Below are 23,917 nucleotides of genomic sequence, written 5' to 3'. Positions count from 1 at the left end.
TCAAAGATCTTTCAGAAATTCTGAAACCTTCCCAAGAACATGATGTCCTTCCTAAAGTACAGTGCCCAAACTGAACATGCAACACCTCAGTTGAGGCCTAAGCAGAAGAACTCCAAGCAAAGTTCAAAGTGGAATAGACAGAGCAAGGGGTTTAATGGATATTACATTATCACAAGCCCAAATGCTAGCTATGACACAGACTAAAGAATGTTCTGGTGAAGCTGCACTAGGAAGTTACGTGTTGTCTTGGCAACATAACAACAAAAAAGATGTGTGGCATTGAGTTGTTCTCTAATAAACTGCAGCACGAGTTTCTGCAATGTGTTGCATTTTCTAAAGCTTCCCATCATATACAGAAACTACAAAACATAATGCACTGGGCAGGTTTGAATTTCACAGAAAAAGAGATAACAATCTTTGCTGATATTTTTCCCTATATATTTCACAAAGTTATCATTTAGAGTTTAGCCTCAAACTGCCAATCATTACTGAGAAACATCGCTTTGAATCATGGACAACAATATGCATTGTCTGGGAGAGATCATGAAAAATTTTCAGGCAGTTGAATTCCTTTGTAATAGGTGCCTCTTCCAACTTCCAGTACTTATACGCCCAGCTCTTAGATCCTTTTTCCACAAGTGAACATTCATTTCCTACCTTGTTGTGTACAAAGTGGTTATTGACGCACTGTATCAACTCTTGTGTGTCAAGTGCTTCAAGCTCCCCGCGGATCACGACCTGCAGAAAAGAAGAACAAGTAGAAACGTGAAGACATGAGGGCCAGGCTGGGCCATTGTATCTACCTGCCGTCTACTGATTTTAATCACGTCTCAATGTTTGTCAGTACATTTCAAACTGTCTATAGCTGTCACTTCAGACTAGAGAAAGCTACAAAATTCATAACCTTTCTTGTTCCCTTCACTGTTCCTGTGACTGTGACACTGCCCAACATCTGATCCTGCATATCCAGAAACTTCCTCCAATTTACCAAAGCCCCATCTTACTTCCTTGTCACAAACTCCATGCTACAGTTACTAAATCCACTTCCCTCCCTGGGCATTACCTCACACTGCACCAAACTGTTCACAAATTATCATACTGTCTCTCAACTGAGTTTCTGATGCTCTCCAAAGTAACTTACTTCCACCTCCATATTACTGTCTGTCCCAACTCGTGTTTTAGCACATCTGGTATGTGGAGTTTGCACATTCTCCCAGTGTCTGCATGGATTTCCTCCGGGTGCTCCGGTTACCTCCCACAATGCAGGTTAGGTGAATTGGCCAAGCTAAATTGCCACAGTGTTAATGGATGTGTAGGTTAGGTGCATGAGTCAGGGGAAATGTAAAATAATAAGGTAGGGTAAATGGGTCTGGGTGGGATACTCTTCGGAGGGTCAGTGTGGACTTGTTAGGCCAAAATAGCCTGTTTCCATTCTGTAGGGATTCTATGATTATATGATTTCTATACCTTTATTATCTCCAGTAAACCAGCTTTTCAGCAGCTTAGGCAAAAACCTCTGAAGTGATCCCTAAACCCCTCTCTTTTGAGATGGCCCTTTAAAGTCTTTGAACAAGTGTCTGTCCTAACTTGTCCTAATTTGCATTTGTGTCAATTTATCTGATCCAATTGTGTTCTTCTGGAGTACATAGAACATAGAACAGTATAGCACAGAACAGGCCCTTCAGCCCACGGTGTTGTGCCGACCATTGGTCCTCATGTATGCACCCTCAAATTTCTGTGACCATATGCATGTCCAGCAGTCTCTTAAATGTCCCCAATGACCTTGCTTCCACAACTGCTGCTGGCAACGCATTCCATGATCTCACAACTCTCTGTGTAAAGAACCCGCCTCTGATATCCCCTCTATACTTTCCTCCAACCAGCTTAAAACTATGACCCCTCGTGTTAGTCATTTCCGCCCTGGAAATAGTCTCTGGCTATCGACTCTATCTATGCCTCTCATTATCTTGTATACCTCAATTAGGTCCCCTCTCCTCCTCCTTTCCTCCAATGAAAAAAGTCCGAGCACAGTCAACCTCTCTTCATAAGATAATCCCTCCAGTCCAAGCAGCATCCTGGTAAACCTCCTCTGAACCCTCTCCAAAGCATCCACATTTTCCCTATAACAGGGCGACCAGAACTGGATGCAGTATTCCAAGTGCGGTCTAACCAAAGTTTTATAGAGCTACAAGATCTCATGACTCTTAAACTCAATCCCCCATTAATGAAAGCCAAAACACCATATACTTTCTTAACAACCTGGTCCACTTGGGTGGCCGTTTTAAGGGATCTATGTACCTGCACACCAAGATCCCTCTGTTCCTCCACAGTGCCAAGAATCCTATCCGTAATCCTGTACTCAGCTCTCAAATTCGACCTTCCAAAATGCATCACCTCGCATTTATCCAGGTTGAAGTCCATCTGCCACCTCTCAGCACATCTCTGCATCCTGCCAATGTCCCGTTGTAGCCGACAACAGCCCTCTATACTGTCAATGACACCTCCAACCTTTGTGTCGTCTGCAAACTCGCTGACCCATCCTTCAATCCCCTCATCCAAGTCATTAATAAAACTTACAAACAGTAGAGGCCCAAGGACAGAGCCCTGTGGAACACCACTCACCACTGACTTCCAGGCAGAATATTTTCCTTCTACTACCACTCACTGTCTTCTGCTGGCCAACCAATTCTATATCCAGACAGCTAAGTTCCCCTGTATCCCATTCCTCCTGACCTTCTGAATGAGCCTACCATGGGGAACCTTATCAAATGCCTTGCTGAAGTCCATATACACCACATCCACAGCTCCACCCTCATCAACTTTTCTAGTCACATTCTCAAAGAACTCGATAAGGTTTGTGAGGCATGACCTGCCCCTCACAAAGCCGTGTTGACTGCATTTAATCAAGCCATGCTCTTCCAGATGGTCATAAATCCTATCCCTCAGAATCCTTTCTAACAGCTTGCAGATGACAGACATGAGACTTACTGGTCTTTAGGATACTAAAAGCACTCTACATGTGCAAGTTATTGCTGCATTTCATATGGGTAATTTACTATAGGATTTCTCACAGGCTCAGTACACTGCTGGTTGACATTTCCACCAGCGACTGCATTTTAATGTTTGTAAGAAAGGAAATATGATTGACAATAATGGGATGGGTCCATGTTTTGTTGCTTGGTCTAGACAATGTTATGTTATCTCATCCGCATTTGATGTTGGAGCTCTACAATCAATTCTGGGTTATGGTGTATAATAATCAGGCCTGATTCCCACTCTTGGGTCCAAAGTTTCAGTTGGGAACCTATTGGAATCAGTTCCAGGTCCATATCCACCACAATTCCAGACATATCCACCTGGATTGTTATAGGGTCAGGCTACTTAATGGCAAGGTCAGGCGTGCTAACCAAGTAGGAACATTGGGCTGGCTCCCTATCCTGAAGGATCAATGGTACTGATAAACTGTGGGGACATGTAGATGATGTACTGGGAATTCAACTTGTTAACTGTGCACAAGCCACACTATATGGTCCATTTTTCACACCTATCTGCAGGCTAAAGGTTAACCACAAACTTGTAGAGAGTTAGTCTTAATTGACAGCTGGTATTTAACTTCATTGTGAATCTTAATTCCCTTGATATTTGATAAAAAAACTCCAGGTAATTAAAACACAAAGGACTGGCACTGTGGTTTAATCTAGTACTGTTGAACATTAGATTCATAAATCTATTCAGTAATTCATTTTTTGGCAATATTGGAATGAGGAAAGCTTTTATCATATGATCCCTGCCATGAATATCTGATTTGTCCATTCTCTCAGTACACTGTTTTCTCACACCAATTTGAAAAAAAATCAGACACTTCTGGCTGATATTATCTCTCAGCAATGGAGGTCCTGCCTGCTAGTTATAGAGCAATAAGTGTGTTTCAGGAATTGCCACCAAATTGTGCCAATCAGACATTTAATTTGAAAGCAACAATCCCTCCTCAGGATTGAGGACCAAAGTGAGGAAATCCCAATAAAACAGCTGCTGGCGTATCAGTGGCCTGGAGCTGTGGGCTGCTTAATCTGTGAGAAAGTAACTAGTGCTGCTCGTGTATTCATCCAAGGTCCAGGATTGACAAAAGAACCAGGCCATAGACGAGTGATGGGAATAGTTTCAGGGAAAAAAGGTGGATGAGTATCAACAACAAGGGCAAAAAGATGGCTCTCTGTGACAACATCCCACCCTCACTTCCCACAAGTGAGTTACTCAAATGGACACAGTGCCTGTGAATAAGGGACCCCACACAAAAGGTGGTGAGGTTCTCCCAAAGTGATTATTCCTTCGGATTTCTACAAAAATCGATCCCTTGGCATTCACCCAGTGATGGGCAGCCATATTGGGATGAAGCCCTGAAGTGAGCTATAACTGCAAATTTAAGGGCCTCATCTGGCAGTTTATTCATCACTTTGGATAGCCTGATCTAAATCAGAATCATCGAAATCCTACAGTGCAGATACAGGCCATTTGGTCCATCAAGGCCACACTGACACTCCGGTAAGCATCCCACTCACACGCCACATTTACCATGGCTAACCCACCTCGCCTACACATCCCTGGACAATATACCATGGCAAATCCACCCAACTTGCACATCTTTGCATTGAGAGAGGAAACTGGTTGGGGAAGAAAATACAGTCCACTCATCCCTCTAAGTTGCACAGAGATATAAATAAAAATATCCAAGTCCATTCACAAGGTGTTCCTTTTAAATTGCCCAAGTATGCAAGACCACATAAAATGAAGTTGAAGGAATCATACATTCCAATAAATCATCCATCCACTCTGAATACAAACTAAAGGCCGTGTTGGTTGAAAATCGAAGGTCATATGTTGAAACCTCCAGTAATAAAGTCAAACAGAGGTGGAAACTATCAGTTTGTTAAATAATGGTTATAAAATGGTATGTTATTGTTCCAAAACTACATAATGTGCAATACATGCATAAAAAAGACAAAACAAACACTTAGACTCTCAGAAGGAAGAATTCTAATGCAAGAAATTCCTAGGTCCATCAATCAGCTATTGAATCGAAAATTGACCATAGCTCTGCAGGCCACATCATATCAGCATCACATAATAATATTCAGAAAAACTTAAGTAATTAGTTTCCATTCTTACTGTCTGAATTTCTGATCTACAGAATTTTTTCTTCCTGTTTATATATTTCCACCATAATATTTGCGTGAAATTGTCTTTTTTGCGATTCTTGAGAAGCTCTGTAAGCTCAGGTTGAGGTTCAGGTTGTAAGCTTCTCGTTGAGCTGGCAGGTTTGTTTTCAAACAATTCATTACCATGGTAGGTACCATCATCAGTGAGCCTCCGGTGAAGCGCTTGTGTTCTATCCCACTTTCTATTTGTGTGTCTTGGTCTCTTAAGGTGGGTGGTATCATTCCCAGTTCTTTTTCTCAGATATATGATATCTCAGGTAATGATATCACCCACCTGAAGAGACCAAGATACATAAATAGAAAATGGAATAGCATACCAGCAGTTCACTGGGAAGCTCATTGATGATGTTAGCTAGCATGGTGACGAAATGTCTGAAAACAAACCTGCCAGCTCAGTGAGCAAACGTACAACCTGACTGTCTTTTTTCAATCAATCTTATTTGTGAATAAGATAGTTGTGTGTTTGTTGGGAATTTTCTGGGGTTATAGTTTAAGTTGTTGTGTAGTAAATTAGTAACTTTTAATTTGTTAAAGAAAAAGATGATTTCCAATAGAGTTATTTTCCTGTTAATGACAAAATCTGCGATGAATCACTCAATCTGAACAGCAGTCACAGAGATGTACAGCATGGAAACAGACCCTTCAGTCCAACCCGTCCATGCCGACCAGATATCCCAACCCAATCTAGTCCCACCTGCCAGCACCCGACCCATATCCCTCCAAACCTTTCCTATTCATATACCCATCCAAATGCCTCTTAAATGTTGCAATTGTACCAGCCTCCACCACTTCCTCTGGCAGCTCATTCCATACACGTACCACCCTCTGCATGAAAACGTTGCCCCTTAGGCCTCTTTTATATCTTTCCCCTCTCACCCTAAACCTATGCCCTCTAGTTCTGGACTCCCCCTCCCCAGGGAAAAGACTTTGTCTATTTACCTTATCCATGCCCCTCATGATTTTGTAAACCTCTATAAGGTCACCCCTCAGCCTCCGACGCTCCAGGGAAAACAGCCCCAGCCTGTTCAGCCTCCCCTATAGCTCAAATCCTCCAACCCTGGCAACATTCTTGTAAATCTATTCTGGACCCTTTCAGGTTTCATGACATCTTTCCGATAGGAAGGAGGCCAGAATTGCATGCAATATTCCAAAAGTGGCCTAACCAATGTCCTGTACAGCCGCAACATGACCTCTCAACTCCTGTACTCAATACTCTGACCAATAAAAGAAAGCATACCAAATGCCTTCTTCACTATCCTATCTACCTGCGACTCCACTTTCAAGGAGCTATGTATTGCACTCCCCAAGATCTCTTTGTTCAGCAACACTCCCTCGGACCTTACCAGTGTATAAGTTCAGCTAAGATTTGCTTTCCCAAAATGCAGCACCTCGCATTTACCTGAATTAAACTCCATCTGCCACTTCTCAGCCCATTGGCCCAACTGGTCAAGATCCTGTTGTAATCTGAGGTATCCCTCTTCGCTGTCCACTACACCTCCAATTTTGGTGTCATCTGCAAACTTATTAACTGTACCTCTTATGCTCGCATCCAAATCATTCATGTAAATGACAAAAAGTAGAGGACCCAGCACCAATCCTTGTGGCACTCCACTGGTCACAGGCCTCCAATCTGAAAAACAACCCTCCACCACCACCCTGTCTTCTACATTTGAGCCTGTCAGGCAGACTGATTAGCTTGGTTGTTTAATTGGCTATTGACACATTTCAGGTGCCTGAAATATCATTCCCAAATGAGTCATACCAAAATGACAAATCACTTCTTTTGTGCTGATTTGCAGTTTAACATGAAATGGCAAGGGGACCCTGAACTTCCTCAGCACCTACCATCCATTCAATTTCCTTTCATCTATTCCTCTTTCTGATATGTTCAGATGGACAACTTATTTTGGAATATCTGGAATGAGCAAATTCAAGTATTTCTTAAACTGAAAGGCTAAGTAAAACATGAATGTAAACAGAACATGCTGATTGCTTATATTTGAAGTGAATTATCTGAACATTCTTGAACATAGCTGAATGCATTCTCTTTGTATTGACACTCAATGAAGGTGGGCCGCTTTCTGGTGGTCTATTGCTTTGAACCCCCATTTAGCCATTTATCAAAACTGGTAGAAATAAACTAATTCCATCTTCCACCCTCGGCAAAAATGCTGGTCTTAGTGCATCCCAGTAGATATTTTGGTTACAGAATTGTCACTGGTGTTACATAATCTCAACATTACTATTGACTGAGACAACGCTTCATCATACAGTACTTCCAGAAACATCCATTAACTGTCAGGGGGAACGGTCAAGTTGTGGGAGGGTTTTAGTGGATTGAAAGAGCCAAGAGTTCGCCTTCAAACTTTGGAACCAATAGGAGACAAAACTGGGAGAAACAGAAACATTTTCAATGATAATAATTGGGTCTCTCCTATTTTATATAATTGATGAGTGTATGATCACAGCCACAAGGGCCAATGCTATAAACCTCTATTAGTATAGTTCCGTAATGTGAGCATTTAACTTATTTTTCAAGTTTCTTTTCCAGATTTGTTTGGATGAATTAAGAAAAAATGTTGCAGATGCTATAAGTCGAGGGTTCCCAAACCTCTTGGATATCAACGAGTTTCCACCAGTTAGACATTTTAGCTTTCTGCCATAGTATGTTCACGTGAACTGAATGTGGGCAGTTAACTGCTGGCCTGGCATCAGAAGTCAGAACCAGGTCAAACCACACAATTTTAAAAAGAGTTATCTCCCAGTCTTTTCTCTGGATCTCATCAATGTCTGCTGCTGAGAGAACAAAGAACAAGACAGCAGAGGGACAGTCCTTTCAGCCCTCCAAGACTGCGCCAGCACATTTTGCCTCCATATCCCTCTATTCCCTTCCTATCCATGTATTCATCCAGTCACTTCTTGAATGCTGTTATTGTTTCTGCTTCCACCACCTCCTCTGGCAACACATTTCAGGCACTCACCACCCTTTGTGTGGAAAAAACCTTGCCTCGAACATCTCTTTTAAACTTCCACACTTGAACCTGTGTACCCTAGTAATTAACCTGTCCACCCTGGGGAAAAGGCCTCATACTTTCCACTCTATCCAAGCCATTCATAATCTTGTAAACTTCTACCAGGTCGCTTCTTAGTGTCCTGTGTTACAGTGAAAACAAATCCAGTCTATCCAACCTTTGTTCATAGCTAAAATCTCCCAGACCAGGCAACATCCTGGTAAACCATTTCTGTACCCTCTCCAAAGCATCCACATCCTTCTGGTAGTGTGATGACCAGAACTGTACTGACAGCTTTATTACCTAGAGGACAGGAACTGGGGAAAGTCAGAAGTTGGGAGGAGAATTGAGAATGGGTGTACATCAGGATTGATGGGGGAGCAGGTCGAGGAGCTGGTAAAAGTGGTTCTATCAAAAGGTGATAGGAATTGTTAGAAGGTTAGGAAAGGTTAACGCTGCATCTCTCTCTACATATGTTGCATAAACTGATCTTTCTTCTGAGCTCTTTTCAATTTCTACTTCAGATTATAAAAGTTTATTCCTCCATTTAAGGAACAGGAACAATTACAATGTCTAAACAATCAATCCTTCTACTGCACAGCAGTGGCGAATCAAGCTTTGCTGATGTAACAGTGTACAGTCTTGCTGCATTAAAATACATGATGATTCTCTCTTCAGTAACTGAATTTAGATAAATTATAATACAAAGCAAGTCTTTGTCTGAAATGTTAACTTGCCTTTGCTTATTCCAAAAGCGGATGGTTCAACTGTGCACTGCCAGTATTTTCTGTTTTTATGTCAGATTTAATGTTCTTTTTCTGTATAGTATCTGAATCTAAGCAGGGGAGCTTGAGATACAGAAATGCTAAGTGCTTGTGAAAGCCCATGGGACATATTAAACACCAGGCACAGGGTGTTGCTATGGCTCTGGCTTTGTAGTAACATAATGCAGTGTTCGCAGAGCCTTCCCGATGTCCAGCCTTTACAAGAAAATCTTTGATGTTTAAAAGAGTTCATCAATATACTACAACAATGACGCATATTTGATGCTTTGGGATAAACATGAGGCAATTACATTTAACGCACTATGAAATAGGAACTATCCATTTGTGCCCCTCATTTCTCAGATTCTCATAGTCTGAATTTAGAATAGGATTTCTATCTTTTGATCAAATTTGTCGTGGACAGATATGCAAGAGTGAATAAACCAAAAGCCAAGCTCTGCTCAGCACACACCTTTCTCTATGCACTGCCATGTACTGTATAGTTATTCTTTTATTTCCTCTGCAAGTCCCACCTATAAAACATCAATGCCAATTTCACTGAACTATCAAATTCTCTCCACACGTAAATCATCTAGAGCAGTTCCAGAGCACTGCATTCAACAGCAACACCTGGCATTTACACAGCAGCTCTGAAATAGTAAAATATAGCAAAGTGCTTTACAGGAGTATAATCGGATAAAAGTTGATCGAAGATGTTTGAGAAGTAGAGTGAAGTTTAGGAAAGGAAGGTACAAATGGAGTTTAAGGCCCAGGCAGCTGAAGTAAAGCTGCCAGTGAGCACCAAGAGGGTAGGTCTGTGCAATATCTGCACACTTGACCACACTTTTGAATGCTTCCCCCAACAGCTCCTTTGCATCTTGCATGCCCTCAGCCTCTGTAAAAAGTGTTTTGAAACATTTGCCATCTAAAAGCTGCTCTGTACATGTATCTTGTTGTAAAAGATATATCAAAACTCCGACCATGCTGTCCCCTCTGTTGCTATCATCTTCTCCAACTCTCTGAGAACTTTGCATTCCTCCAGCTCTGATCTCTTGTGTATATCCTTTGTTCCAAATTTGTTCCAAATTGATGGTTGCTTGGGCCTTAAGCTTGATTTATACTTTCCCACCTTCAATCTTACTCCACTTCTCTCCTCGCATTTAACACTCATCTTAAAACTTTTTTAACCAAATCAAACATCTTCTCTGGTCAGCTTTTATTCAATAATATGACTCTAAAGCACCACTCGACATTTTTGAATTTTAAAGCCGTTGTTTAAACTGAATCATAGAATCTCTGCAGTGCAGAAAGTGTCCATTCGGCCCAATGAGTCTACACTGACCCTCCAAAGAGCATCCCAACCAGATTCAGCCCTCTACTGTACCCATCTAACCCCACATTAACCACGGTTAGTCCACCTAGCCTGCACATCCCTGGACACAATGGACAATTTAGCATGGCCAATCTGCCTAATCTCATTTGGACTGCAGAAGGAAACCAGAGCACTGGAGGAAACCCATGCAGACACAGGAAAAAAGCGCAAACTCCACACAGACAGTCACCTGAGGGTGGAATTGAACATGGATCCTAGGTGCTATGAGGCAGCAGTGCTAGCCACTACCCTCCCTGTCACTCAGATAAAAGGTGTCGCTGTTGAATGCAGTGTTCCAGAGTTGCTCCAGTTGATGTAATTGTGTCCACTCTGAGGGAATGAGCAGGATTTTCACTGAGAGTTTTAGCCTCAAGTAAAGTTCAAGAGCCCATGCTGTGTTAAGAAAATTCTGTGATTTAGCCTAAAATAAATAATTGATAGGCAAAGGGTAGGGCTTACTGTCTATTTAAGGATAGCAGACAGGCTCTCAAAGCTGAAAGACCAGTGGGACACCATGCAGTGTATAAGCAGGAGCAGAATATCATGGCAGCTGAGGAGAGAGAAGAGGTGTAGAGAGTTGGCAGGGTTGGGGGGAGGGAGAAAGAGAAGAAGAGAGAGAGAGAGAGAAAAAGAAAGAAAGAGAGAGTGTTATTAAGAAAAAGAAGAACATGTCAAGTATAGACAGGGTAGATTGAGTGAATCCTTAGAAGAGTATAAAGGCAGTAGGAGTATACTTAAGAGGGAAATCAGGTGGGCAAAAACAGGACATGAGATAACTTTTGCAAATAGAGTTAAGGAGAATCCAAAGAGTTTCTACAAATACATTAAGGATGAAAGGGTAACTAGGGAGAGAATAAGGCTCCAGAGCCGCAGGAGATGGGAGAGATACTAAACGAGTATTTTGCATCAGTATTTACTGTGGAAAAGGACATGGAAGATATAGAATGTCGGGAAATAGATGGTGACATCTTGAAAAACGTCCATATTACAGAGGAGGAAGTGCTGGATGTCTTGAAACGCATAAAGATGGATAAATCCCCAGGACCTGATCAGGTGTACCCTCGAACTCTGTGGGAAGCTAGGGAAGTGATTGCTGGGCCCCTTACTGAGATATTTGTATCATCAATAGTCAAAGGTGAGATGCCGGAAGACTGGAGGTGAGCGAACATGATGCCACTGTTTAAGAAAGGTGGTAAGGACAAGCCAGGGAACTATTAGACCAGTGAGCCTGACGTCAGTGATGGCAAGTTATTGGAGGGAATCCTGAGGGACAGGATGTACATGGATTTGGAAATGCAAGGACTGATTAGGGATAGTCAACGTTGCTTTGCGCATGGGAAATCATGTCTCACAAACTTGATTGAGTTTTTGAAGAAGTAACAAAGAGAATTGATGAGGGCAGAGCAGTAGATGTGATCTATATGGACTTCAGTAAGGTGTTCGACAAGGCTCCCCATGGGAGACTGGTTAGCAAGGTTAGATCTCATGGAATACAGGAAGAACTAGCCATTTGGAGACAGAACTGGCTCAAAGGTAGAAGACAGAGGGTGGTGGTGGAGGGTTGTTTTCAGACTGGAGGCCTGTGACCAATGGAGTGCCACTAGGATAGGTGCTGGGTCCTCTACTTTTCGTCATTTATATAAAATGATTTGGATGTTAGTATAACAGGTATAGTTTAGGTGACATCAAAATTGGAGGCGTAGTGGAGGTTACTTCAGGTTACAACAGGATCTGGACCAGATGGGCCAATGGGCTGAAGAGTGGCAGATGGGAGTGTAATTTAGATAAATGCAAGGTGCTGCATTTTGGGAAAGCAAATCTTATCAGGAATTATACACAATGTTCTAGAGAGTGTTGCTGAACAAAGAGACCTTGGAGTGCAAGTTCATAGTTCCTTGAAAGTGGAGTCGCAGGTAGATAGGATAGTGAAGAAGGCGTTTGGTATGCTTTCCTTTATTAGTCAGAGCATTGAGTACAGGAATTGGAAGGTCATGTTACAGCTGAACAGGACATTGATTAGGCCACTGTTGGAATATTGCGTGCAATTCTGGTCTCCTTCCTATCAGAAGGATGTTGGGAACTTGAAATGGTTCAGTAAAGATTTACAAGGGGTGGAGAATTTGGGCGATAGGGAGAGGCTGAATAGGCTGGGGCTGTTTTCCCTGGAGCATCGGAGGCTGAGGGGTGACCTTATAGAGGTTTATAAAATTATGAGGGGCATGGATAGGATAAATAGACAAGTACTTTCCCTGGGATGGGGGAGTCCAGAACTGGAAGGTATAGGTTTAGCGTAAGAGGGGAAAGATAAAAAAGGGACCTAAGGGGCAACTTTTTCACACAGAGGGTGATATATGCATGGAATGAGCTGCCAGAGGAAATAGTGGAAGCTGGTACAATTGCAACATTTAAGAGGCATCTAGATGGGTATATGAATAGGAAGGGTTTGGAGGGATATGGGCCGGGTGTTGGCAAATGGGACTAGATTAGATTGGGATATCTGGTTGGCATGGACAAGTTGGACCAAAGGGTTCATGCTGTGACTATGACTGTAATACTGATATTATGTAATACCAGAGCGTGCTCTGGTGCCAATTCTGAGGCTAATTATAATATCTATGGCATTAAGGTCAGTTCCCTCAAAAGGCATTTTTTCAAGGGTGTAAGATGGAATTAGGTTAATTCTATCAATTTTGGTAAATGGCTCTTGGGCGTTCAAAGCAATAAACAACCAGAAAGCAGCCCACTTCCACTGGGTGTCAATACAAAGAGAGTGCATTCAGGTATGTCAAAGAATAGTTAGATGATTCAATTCAAATGCAGGCATCCTATGTGTTCTGTTTACATTCATGTCTTGTTTCACAGTTTTTTTTTGTTTAAGGGATATATACTTGAATTTGCTTGTTCCAGACATTCAAAAATAAAGTTGGCCATCTGAAAGCATCCCAAAGAGGAACAGATGAGACAGGAAATTCAATGGACAGTGAATGATGAGGAGATTCAGCGCTGTTATGCCATAAGAAGCGATTTGTCGTTTTGGTACGACTCATTTGGGAATAGTCCATCAATAATTAAGGTCCAGTATTCCACAAGCCACCACAATCGTGTCAATACCCAACCAAACCACCAAGATAATCAGTTTGCTTGACAGACTGCTATTCAGGTCAGAATCCACACCGGACTTTGTCAATAACTGGAAAATAATCCTATTGTAAATAAATTTATTCTTTAAAAAGTAGCAATGAAATGACTAATTTACCATAACACAATTTAAAGTATAACCTGTGTAAACTCCCAACGCATTTATTCATTCTCAAATAAAATAGATAAAACAGACAGTATGACACAAATATTACTGATTTTTAAAAAAGCAGGAAGAACGAAGGAGTAGACACTTATTTCTCACAATTATTTTGATCTTTTTTTAAGTGATGATGACAATGTTGTCTGCAGAGCTATGGTCAACTTTCAATTCAATAGCTGATTGAGTGGACCTAAGCTCTTCGTTGGAAATTATTGTAGTTGAATTCTTCCTTTGCAGTCTCCAGATTATTTCTGGTCTTTTCACTCACACAGATAGAAGGGAGAGACAGAGGCTGAGAGATAGGGAGACAGAGAGGAGCTTCCTGTTTGCAGGTTTCTGATGTCTCGAGCTGCACTCTTTGGTCTGTAAGAAAATGTAGATGTAAAGGAAAGCTAAGCAGTCTTTCCTTTATTCAGTGACCCTGATGTATTTCATATTATATTCAGCTCACTACTGGGAAAAGTGGCATACTCTGACATAGCATTATAATATTACATAGTATTCTGGTGTTTTCTAAAGGGTTTCTCTCCACGAAGCCTTGTGAATTTTCTTGTGCTGTCTTCCCAAACCTTCCTCCTTGTTACATCCTAATCATCATATTCTCCGATCAGCCTATGGTGGAACCCATTGGCTTTGGGAGTTTTAGTCGACCAACCTTGGGGTGTTTGTGTCTAGAGGACCCAGACATCTTGAATATCTCTTGCCCAGAAGCAGGTGCACCCTACTTGGCTTGAGTTCCCACAGGGTTTAGGGTGGCAGGCAGGATGGAGTTAGAAGGCCCTGCCACCTTTGGAGCATTCTGAGAAGAGACTTCTGAGGGTCACTGTGTGTTTTCGCTGATTTTTAAAGAAGGGGCCGGGAGGGGTTGAGGTTAAGGTCCCTTGTCATCTTACTGCCTCACTATCAGTGCTGAGTACCAATGACTGGAACATTGGACTGCAGATCTATGCATATAACCAGCAGACAGTGTGCTGGCCCTAGCTCTGTGAGGGAGTGGCCAACCTGTCCTTGGAGACAGCTAGATGTTTGCATACCAGGGACTGCAGGGATCTCTTCTCATTTGAGGCATTATTTAAAACCTATTTATTGACCCAAGATTTTGATTATCTTGTGAAGACTTTCTCTATTTTTATACATTTTTCATTGTGCACTGAAATGAGAAAATAACTGTTTCAAAAACCAAGCATTTCTGAAGGATTGCTACATATTTCAAAAGCAAGAAACCTGACCCTCATTGTAAGCATCATTTACATAGCTGCTTGTTCAAGTAGCAATTGAAACATGGTTAATACACAAGCTGGAGACGAGAGATGTGTTCAAATGAAAATTCAGCCAGTAACAAGTAGCAGATGGTCCACGGACTATTGACCAGTTATTGATGACAAAGGCTTTCAGCCTGCCACCAACTATGTGTTTGGTTCTCAAGCAGCTGAACAACTTGGGGCTGAGTGCAAGGTAGAGAGAAGCCTTCAAACCTCCACCAGCTCAGGAGCTTTCTCTGCTTTCTGCAGTTAAAGTCATTTTAAGCTAAAAGAAAATGAATTAATTCTTCCTTCAGCAGCTCTTGCAAGCTGAGACTTGTAATAAGTTTGAGGCCTTCTATAAGTGTAAACCAATCCTTATACCTCCTGCAACCCAGTGAAAGCCTCCAAAGGAAAATCAGGAACCAGTGTTCTGACCAGCCAAGAATCATCTCAGCAAACCCTGCGAACAAGAACCAACAGCTTCCTAGTCTTCCCCTGCATTCATCACACTCATGTATTTTTCTTTCCAACATGTGTCTGTATATGTAAGACAGAGTTTTTAAGAAATTTAAATTTTAATTAGTAGAGTTATCTGCTGAGAGTTCATAATTGTTTACTTGTACCTAGAATGTGATTACTTGTAATAAGTTGGCATTTTTGTTAAGTGAAGAAACCTGGTCTGTGCTTTCTGTCAACATGGATCTAAAAGGCAGGTAAATTGGGGAATTCTTTGTACTTTTAAAAATCTTTCACTTTCCTCAAGACGCTGGGAATTGCACAGCTTTATTGCTAATGCGCTCCTGTTAATAACACTCCTGTGAAGCTTGTTGGAATGTTTTAATATATAAAAGGCAATACATAAACACAAGATGTATTTGCATTTCAGTCCAGTGAGAAAGACAAAAATCAGCCAGTGTTAACACAACTGATTGTTAACTGCAGCATGAAGACTGATTCAATATCATTGCTTCTGCTTTCTTGTTGTTCAGCAGGTTTTAGATTTAGCCATAGTTGTATGGAACTTTTATTCCACCATTTTCCAAAGTTAAGAATGATCAAACAAATGCATTGCCATAACCAGTAGCTGCGATAAAGCAATGAAGATTCCATGGGAATGAAGGGACACAGGGGTGAATTGAGAAAGTGAAGTAGATAATCAGCCATGATCTAATGAATAGCAGAGCAGTCTTGACGGGCTGAATGACCTATTCCTGCTCCAATTTCATATGTTCTTATCACCATAAATGTGTGTGATGAATGTTACAGAGGACAAGACTTACCTATAGGAGTGGCCTAAAATTTTCAACTGGAAAAACTAAATAAAAAATTCTTGTGACCCTCCATGATACCCAATCTTGGAAATGTTTATACAGGGCATACAGTATGTGGTTGTACTTTAGAGGAGCTTCCTTAAAATGCCATTATCATAACCAAAATTCTCTTTGAATGTTGTCTACACAAGGTCCTGCAAATCAAACCTGCATAAACTCAACAAGAATGGGCTAATTTCATAAAATATATGTAAACCAAAGTATAATTCTCACCCAAAATTAATCAAAATGACTAACAGGATACATGTATATTCTGCTCCAGTATTTAACAGCCATTCCAATACCTAAGGTGACTGACGTTAGCCATTCACTGACAATGCATTATGGCTAAATCTTACATTCGGGAAGAAAAAACTAAAGCATCTGAGACGGAAATAAAAATAACACAATATGTCAGGTCAGGTCGCTGATCTGGATCTAAACAGTTCTACAATGTCTCAGTTGGTAGCACTCTCACATTCGGGTTGAATTCCCACTCTAGGGCTTGAGCACAAGAGTCAAGGCTGATACTCCAATGCAGTACTGAGGGAGGGCTACACTTTTGGAGGTGTCACTTTTCAGACGAGACATTAAACTGAGCTCCCATCTGCCTGCTCAGATGGCTGTAACAATCTCATGGGACTATTTTAATGAAAAGGCAAGTTACCTGTGCCTTAACCAATATTTATCTATAAATCAAAACTACCAAAACAAAACAGGTTACCTGTTCTTTATCACATGGCGAACCATATCTATACACATCAGCAAAATGGGAATCTTAGTCTGTGTGCTGACACAACAAAACCTAAAGCAGAACTGATTTGGAGATGCCGGTGTTGGACTGTGGTGTACAAAGTTAAAAATCACACAACACCGGGTTATAGTCCAACAGGTTTAATTGGAAGCACACTAGCTTTCAGAGCGCCACTCCTTCATCAGTAGTGGAGGACACAATTATAAGGCACAGAATTTTTAGCAAAAGTTTAGAGTGGGACGTAACTGAAATTATACATTGAAAGATACCTTGATTGTCTGTTGAGTCTTTCATCTGTTCGAATATTAGAATTGTGTCCTCCACTATCACCTGATGAAGGAGTGGCGCTCCGAAAGCTAGTGTGCTTCCAATTAAACCTGTTGGACTATATCCTGGTGTTGTGTGATTTTTAACCAAAAAGTAGAACTAGCATCTGTGTCCTAATTAGCAATCAATACTGTGAACCCTGGCAGATTACTTTCTTTTAACCCTTGCCTACTGAAGGTGATTAGAAGATTCATAGTCTCCTGTCTCATCACAGAACAAAATTGCCTGCCACATATCCTACATATAAAACTGTAAGTACACTTCAAAACTACTTAAATAAAACAAAGACCTGCAGACACAGGAGATCTGAAACAAACAAAAACAGAAATTGTTGAAGAAACTCACCACATCTGGCTGCATCTATGGAGAAAAAAAATCAGTCCAGTTCAGTGAATGTTCTTCAAAACTAGAAGCGTCTGGAAAAGGGTGGTATTTATGCTAAGTAGTTGGCAGGTGAAGCTGGGAAGGAGTCAGTGAATAGTGGAGACGGAGCCCTCAGAGAGAGGAAAAAGAGTAGGCAGATAAAAGGATTATTGATAGTTAGCCAGGGAAGAAGAAAAGCTAGGCAGATTAAAATGGGGGTTATAAGTGAAAATAAGTTGACTATACTGAAAACAACCCATGTCATGACAGGGCCTGGAGTAGTAATTAGACAAGGAAGCATCACCTTTTTCCTCAACCAAGGACTGTCCACCACCACAGTTGACAGGGCACATAGCTGCATTCAACCCATACCATGCACTTCTACCTTCATCCCTTTTCCTTCCCACACAACCCACTGAGATACCCTAATCCACACATTCTACGTTACCAGCCTTAAAAGGAGCATTCATCACCTTTCCACAACCTCCAGCAAGATGCCATCACCAGATACATATTCCCTTTCCTTCCTTGCCAGCATTCTGCAAAGTACTCCAGCAGGACATCCTGTTCTAAGCCATCTGTATGTTCAACACCTCCCCACATTACCTTTCCATGAAACTGCAAAAGATGTAACACTTGCCTATTTACCTCCTCACAATCCAAGGCCCCAGATATACCTTCCAGGTGAAATGGCAATTTACCTGCTCATCATTCAATCTAGTCTACTGTATTTGCTGCTCACAATACAGTCTCCTCGACCACTGGTGAGACAAAACGCAGACTGTGTAACCACTTTGTGGAACACCCATGTTCTGTCTGCTAAAAATGACCCCAACTTTTAATTGCCTGCCATTTCAACACGCCACTGTGTCCCCAGGCCAACATTTCAGTCTCAGGCCTGCTACAGTACTCCAATGAGACCCAACACAAGCTGAAAGATCAACATCTCATTCGCCGCTTAGGAACCCAGCAGGCTTCAGGACTCAATATCCAGTTTAATAATTTCAGAGCATGAACACCTCCTTCCTAGATAGACTAGATACCAGTCTATCACAGGTATACTGTCATGAAATAGTTTGCTTTTAGTACAGCCAAACAATTTTCATCCACTCAAACCCTATTTTCACCTACCTAGCTTCTCTTCTTTGGTTGACTTTCAACAAGCATTTCCAGTGCGAGCAGCAGCGAAGGTAAGACCATTTGGTTTTAAAAGTGCTTACCGGTAGCGGGCAGCGGTGTTTTTTTTTTCTTTCACTCTCTCTTCACAGAAAGAGCGGGAGCACCAGGGGGAAGTGACGACGACCAGAGGGGCAGCCGGGAAGGAAAGCGGTGAGTATTTATACTCACCCTTCGAAGCTGTCGGTCATTTCCAGTGCGAGCAGCAGCGAAGGTAAGACCATTTGGTTTTAAAAGTGCTTACCGGTAGCGGGCAGCGGTGTTTTTTTTTTCTTTCACTCTCTCTTCACAGAAAGAGCGGGAGCACCAGGGGGAAGTGACGACGACCAGAGGGGCAGCCGAGACCCGGAAGCAGTAGTGTAAGCTTACCTGGGTAGGTTTTTTCCCCCCTTTAAAAGCGGGAAGGAGAGGACTGGGAGGAAGCAGCCAGTGCAGGGACCCCCTGCGGCCGTTCCCCTCAAGAACAAGTATACCGTTTTGGATACTTGTGGGGGGGATGACTTACCAGGGGTAAGTAACGGGGCTCAGGTCTCTGGCACGGAGCCTGTCCCCGTTACTCAGAAGGGAAGGGTGAAGAAGAGCGGAGCAGTAGTAATTGGGGACTCGATAGTTCAGGGCACAGATAGGCGGTTTTGTGGGAACGAGAGAGACTCACGTTTGGTATGTTGCCTCCCAGGTGCAAGGGTACGTGATGTCTCTGATCGTGTTTTCCGGGTCCTGGAGGGGGAGGGGGAGCAGCCCGAAGTCGTGGTCCATATTGGCACCAACGACATAGGTAGGAGGAGTGCCGAGGATGTTAGACAGGCTTTCAGGGAGCTCGGTTGGAAGCTCATAGTTAGAACGAACAGAGTTGTTGTCTCTGGTTTGTTACCCGTGCCACGTGATCGAGAGTCGAGGAATAGGGAAAGAGAACACTTAAATGCGTGGCTACAGGGATGGTGCAGGAGGGAGGGATTCCGGTTTTTGGATAACTGGGGTTCTTTCTGGGGACGGTGGGACCTCTATAAACAGGATGGTCTACACCTGAACCTGAGGGGCACCAGTATCCTTGGGGGGAGGTTTGCTAGTGCTCTTGGGGGGGGGGTTTAAACTAACTCTGCAGGGGCATGGGAACCCAGATTGTAGCTTCAGGGTGCAGGGCCTGGAGTGTAGGGAGGTTAGGAACATGGCATCAATTTCCAAGGAGGGTGTCTGTAAACAGGAAAGTGGCTTGAAGTGTGTATACTTCAATGCAAGAAGTATACGAAATAAGGTAGGTGAACTTGCAGCGTGGGTTGGTACCTGGGACTTCGATGTTGTGGCTATTACGGAGACATGGCTAGAACAGGGACAGGATTGGCTGTTGCAGGTTCCTGGATTTAAATGTTTTAGTAGGGTCAGAGGTGGGGGTAAAAGAGGGGGAGGTGTGGCATTGCTTGTCAAAGATAGTATTACAGTGGTGGAAAGGACGATGGATGAGGACTTGCCATCTGAGGTAGTTTGGGCTGAGGTTAGGAATAGGAAAGGTGAGGTCACCCTGTTAGGAGTCTTTTACAGGCCTCCTAATAGTCCTAGAATCATTGAAGAAAGGATAGGGAAGGTGATTCAGGAGATGAGTGACAGTAATAGGGTGGTTGTTATGGGGGACTTTAACTTTCCTGATATTGATTGGGAAAGCTATAGCTCAAGTTCGTTAGATGGGTCAGTGTTTGTTCAATGTGTGCAGGAGAGTTTCCTGACACAATATGTAGACAGGCCAACAAGAGGTGAGGCCATACTGGATTTGGTTCTGGGTAACGAACCAGGCCAGGTGTTAGAATTAGAGGTAGGTGAGCACTTTGGGGATAGTGACCATAATTCGGTGATTTTTACTCTCGTGATGGAGAGGGATAAGTGTGTACTACAGGGCAAGAGTTATAGCTGGGGTCAGGGAAATTATGATGCGGTGAGGCATGACTTAGGATGTGTGGCTTGGAAAAGTAGACTCCAAGGCAAGAGTGTAAATGATATGTGGAGCTTGTTCAAGGAGCAACTATTGAGTGTCCTTGATAATTATGTACCTGTCAGGCAGGGAGGAAAGGGTCGTGCGAGGGAGCCGTGGTTTAATAAGGAATTGGAATCCCTTGTTAAATGGAAGAGGGCGGCCTATCTCAAGATGAGACGTGAAGGTTCAATTGGGGCGATTGAGAGTTATAGGGTAGCCAGGAAGGACCTGAAGAGAGAGCTAAGAGCAGCAAGGAGGGGACATGAAAGGTCCTTAGTCGGTAGGATTAGGGAAAACCCTAAGGCTTTCTATAGGTATGTTAGGAATAAAAGAATGACTAGGGTAGGAATAGGTCCAGTCAAGGATAGTAGTGGGAAGTTGCGTGTGGAGGCGGAAGAGATTGGGGAGACACTGAATGAATACTTTTCTTCAGTATTTACTCAGGAACAGGGCATTGTCGTCGATGTGAATACTGAGACACAAATAAGTAGAATGGATGGCTTTGAGGTATGTAGAGAAGAGGTGTTGGAAATCCTGGAAAAGGTGAAAATAGATAAGTCCTCTGGGCCTGATGGCATTTATCCTAGGATTCTCTGGGAAGCAAGGGAGGAGATTGCAGAGCCATTGGCCTTGATTTTTATGTCCTCTTTGTCTACAGGAGTAGTGCCAGAAGACTGGAGGATAGCAAATGTGGTTCCCTTGTTCAAAAAGGGGAGTAGGGATAACCCTAGTAACTATAGGCCGGTGAGTCTCACTTCTGTTGTGGGCAAAGTCTTAGAGAGAATTGTAAGGGATAGGATTTATGCACATCTGGATAGGAATAATGTGATCAAGGATAGTCAGCATGGTTTTGTGAAGGGCAGGTCGTGCCTCACAAACCTTATTGAATTCTTTGAAAAGGTGACGAAGGAGGTTGATGAGGGGAAAGCGGTAGATGTGGTATATATGGATTTTAGTAAGGCGTTTGATAAGGTTCCCCATGGTAGGCTACTGCAGAAAATACGGAGATATGGCATTGAGGGTGAGTTGGAGGTTTGGATTAGGAATTGGCTGGATGGAAGAAGACAGAGGGTAGTAGTTGATGGCAAAGTTTCTTCATGGAGTGCCGTCACTAGCGGTGTTCCGCAAGGATCTGTTTTGGGACCATTGCTGTTTGTCATTTTTATAAATGACCTGGAAGAGGGGTTAGAAGGTTGGGTGAGCAAGTTTGCGGATGATACGAAAGTCGGAGGAGTTGTTGACAGTGAGGAAGGATGTGGCAGGTTACAGCAGGATATAGAGAAGCTGCAGAGCTGGGCAGAAAGGTGGCAAATGGAATTCAATGTAGCTAAGTGTGAGGTGATTCACTTTGGGAAGAATAACAAAAAGATGGGGTACTGGGCTAATGGTCGGATACTTGGTAGTGTGGATGAGCAGAGGGATCTTGGTGTCCATGTACACAGATCTCTGAAAGTTGCCACCCAGGTAAATAGTGCGGTGAGGAAGGCATATGGCGTACTGGCTTTTATTGGTAGAGGAATTGAGTTCCGGAGTCCTGAGGTCATGATGCAGTTGTATAAGACTCCATTGCGGCCGCATCTGGAATATTGTGTGCAGTTTTGGTCGCCATACTATAGGAAGGATGTGGAGGCACTGGAACGGGTGCAGAGGAGGTTTACCAGGATGTTGCCTGGTATGGAAGGAAGATCGTATGAGGAAAGACTGAGACACTTGGGGCTGTTTTCATTAGAGAAAAGAAGGTTTAGGGGTGACTTGATTGAGGTGTACAAGATGATTAGGCGGTTAGATAGGGTTGACAGTGTGAACCTTTTCCCGCGTATGGAGTCGGGTATTACAAGGGGGCATAGCTTTAAATTAAGGGGGGGGTAGATATAGGACTGAAGTTAGGGGTAGGTTCTTCACTCAGCGAGTCGTAAGTTCATGGAATGCCCTGCCAGTAGCAGTGGTGGACTCTCCCTTTTTATGGGCATTTAAGCGGGCATTGGATAGGTATATGGAGGATAGTGGGTTAGTATAGGTTAGGTGGGCTTGGATCGGCGCAACATAGAGGGCCAAAGGGCCTGTACTGCGCTGTATTCTTCTATGTTCTATGTAACCCCTTTGACTGTCTCTAATTTTGCCTCTCTCTTTCTGGGCTCCATTTCCACCTATCCGCTCACTCTTTACTCTCTTTCAGATCCTATCATCAGCATGAATAGCACTCCTTCCCAGCTGCTTCTTGTTCTGAAGAAGGGTCAATGCATCCTGTGTTTTCTCTCCACAGGTGCTGTCAGAACTACTGAGTTTTATCAGCAATTTCTGTTTTTGTTTGCTTCAAAAATACTGAACTGGCTATATAGACCTTTGGGATGTCCTGTGATCATGAGGGATGTAATATAGACCATATGACATAGGAACAGAAGCAGGCCATTTGACCCCTCCAGCCTGCTCTACCATTCAAAAGGATAATGGCTGATCAGACATTCCTCACATCCACTTCCCTGCCCTTTCTCCATATGCCTCGATTCCCCAACTGATCAAGAATCTATACATCTCAACCTTAAATATACACAAAGTCTCTGCCCCCAAAGCTCTCTGTGGCAAGTTCCAAAGACTCACGACCCTCTAGGAAAAGAAATTCCTCCTTATCTCAGTCTTAAATTGGCACCCTTTATTCTGACAGCATGTCCTCTGTTCCTTGACTATCCCTTGAGGGGAAACATCCTTTCAGCATTTACCCTGTCAAGCCCTTCAGGATCCTATATGTTTAAATGAGATCACCTCTCATCACTCTAAACTCCAGGGAATAGAGTCCCAACCTATTCAGCGTTTGCTCACTTACCAGGGATCAACCGAGTGAACCTTCTCTGAACTGTCTCCAATGAAATTATATCTTTTTAAAACTGGTCAGAATACTTCAGATGCTGGTCTCACCAGCATCTTGTACAGTTACAGTAAGACTTTCCTACTCTAACACTCCAATCCCTTGAAATAAGGGCCAACATTCCATTGGCATGTTGCACCTGTGCACCAGTGTTGTGTGTTTTATGCACAAGTACACTCAAGTTCCTTTTTGTTGCAGCTTTCTACAGATTTTCTTCATTTAAATAATACTAGCATTTTGTTCTCCCTTCCAA

The 23,917-nt window shown here is 42.7% G+C and overlaps 1 protein-coding gene across 2 annotated transcripts in view; it reads right to left on the bottom strand.

Moving 5' to 3' along the window:
• Positions 1-23,917, bottom strand: part of spata20 (spermatogenesis associated 20) — a 431,519-nt gene that overhangs the window by 144,325 nt on the left and 263,277 nt on the right. For both annotated transcript variants that reach the window (XM_043714385.2, XM_043714386.2), the window contains exon 15: positions 658-738. In XM_043714385.2, the coding sequence (XP_043570320.2) occupies positions 658-738 (81 nt within the window). The remainder of the gene's footprint in view (positions 1-657; positions 739-23,917) is intronic.

This window comes from Chiloscyllium plagiosum, unplaced genomic scaffold, assembly GCF_037043375.1.
Source record: "Chiloscyllium plagiosum isolate Xiang-an unplaced genomic scaffold, Cpla_swu_hap1 HiC_scaffold_25, whole genome shotgun sequence".
NCBI lineage: Eukaryota > Metazoa > Chordata > Chondrichthyes > Orectolobiformes > Hemiscylliidae > Chiloscyllium > Chiloscyllium plagiosum.
Note: the sequence above shows the minus strand (reverse complement) of the source record. Positions and strands in the feature narration are given on the sequence as shown.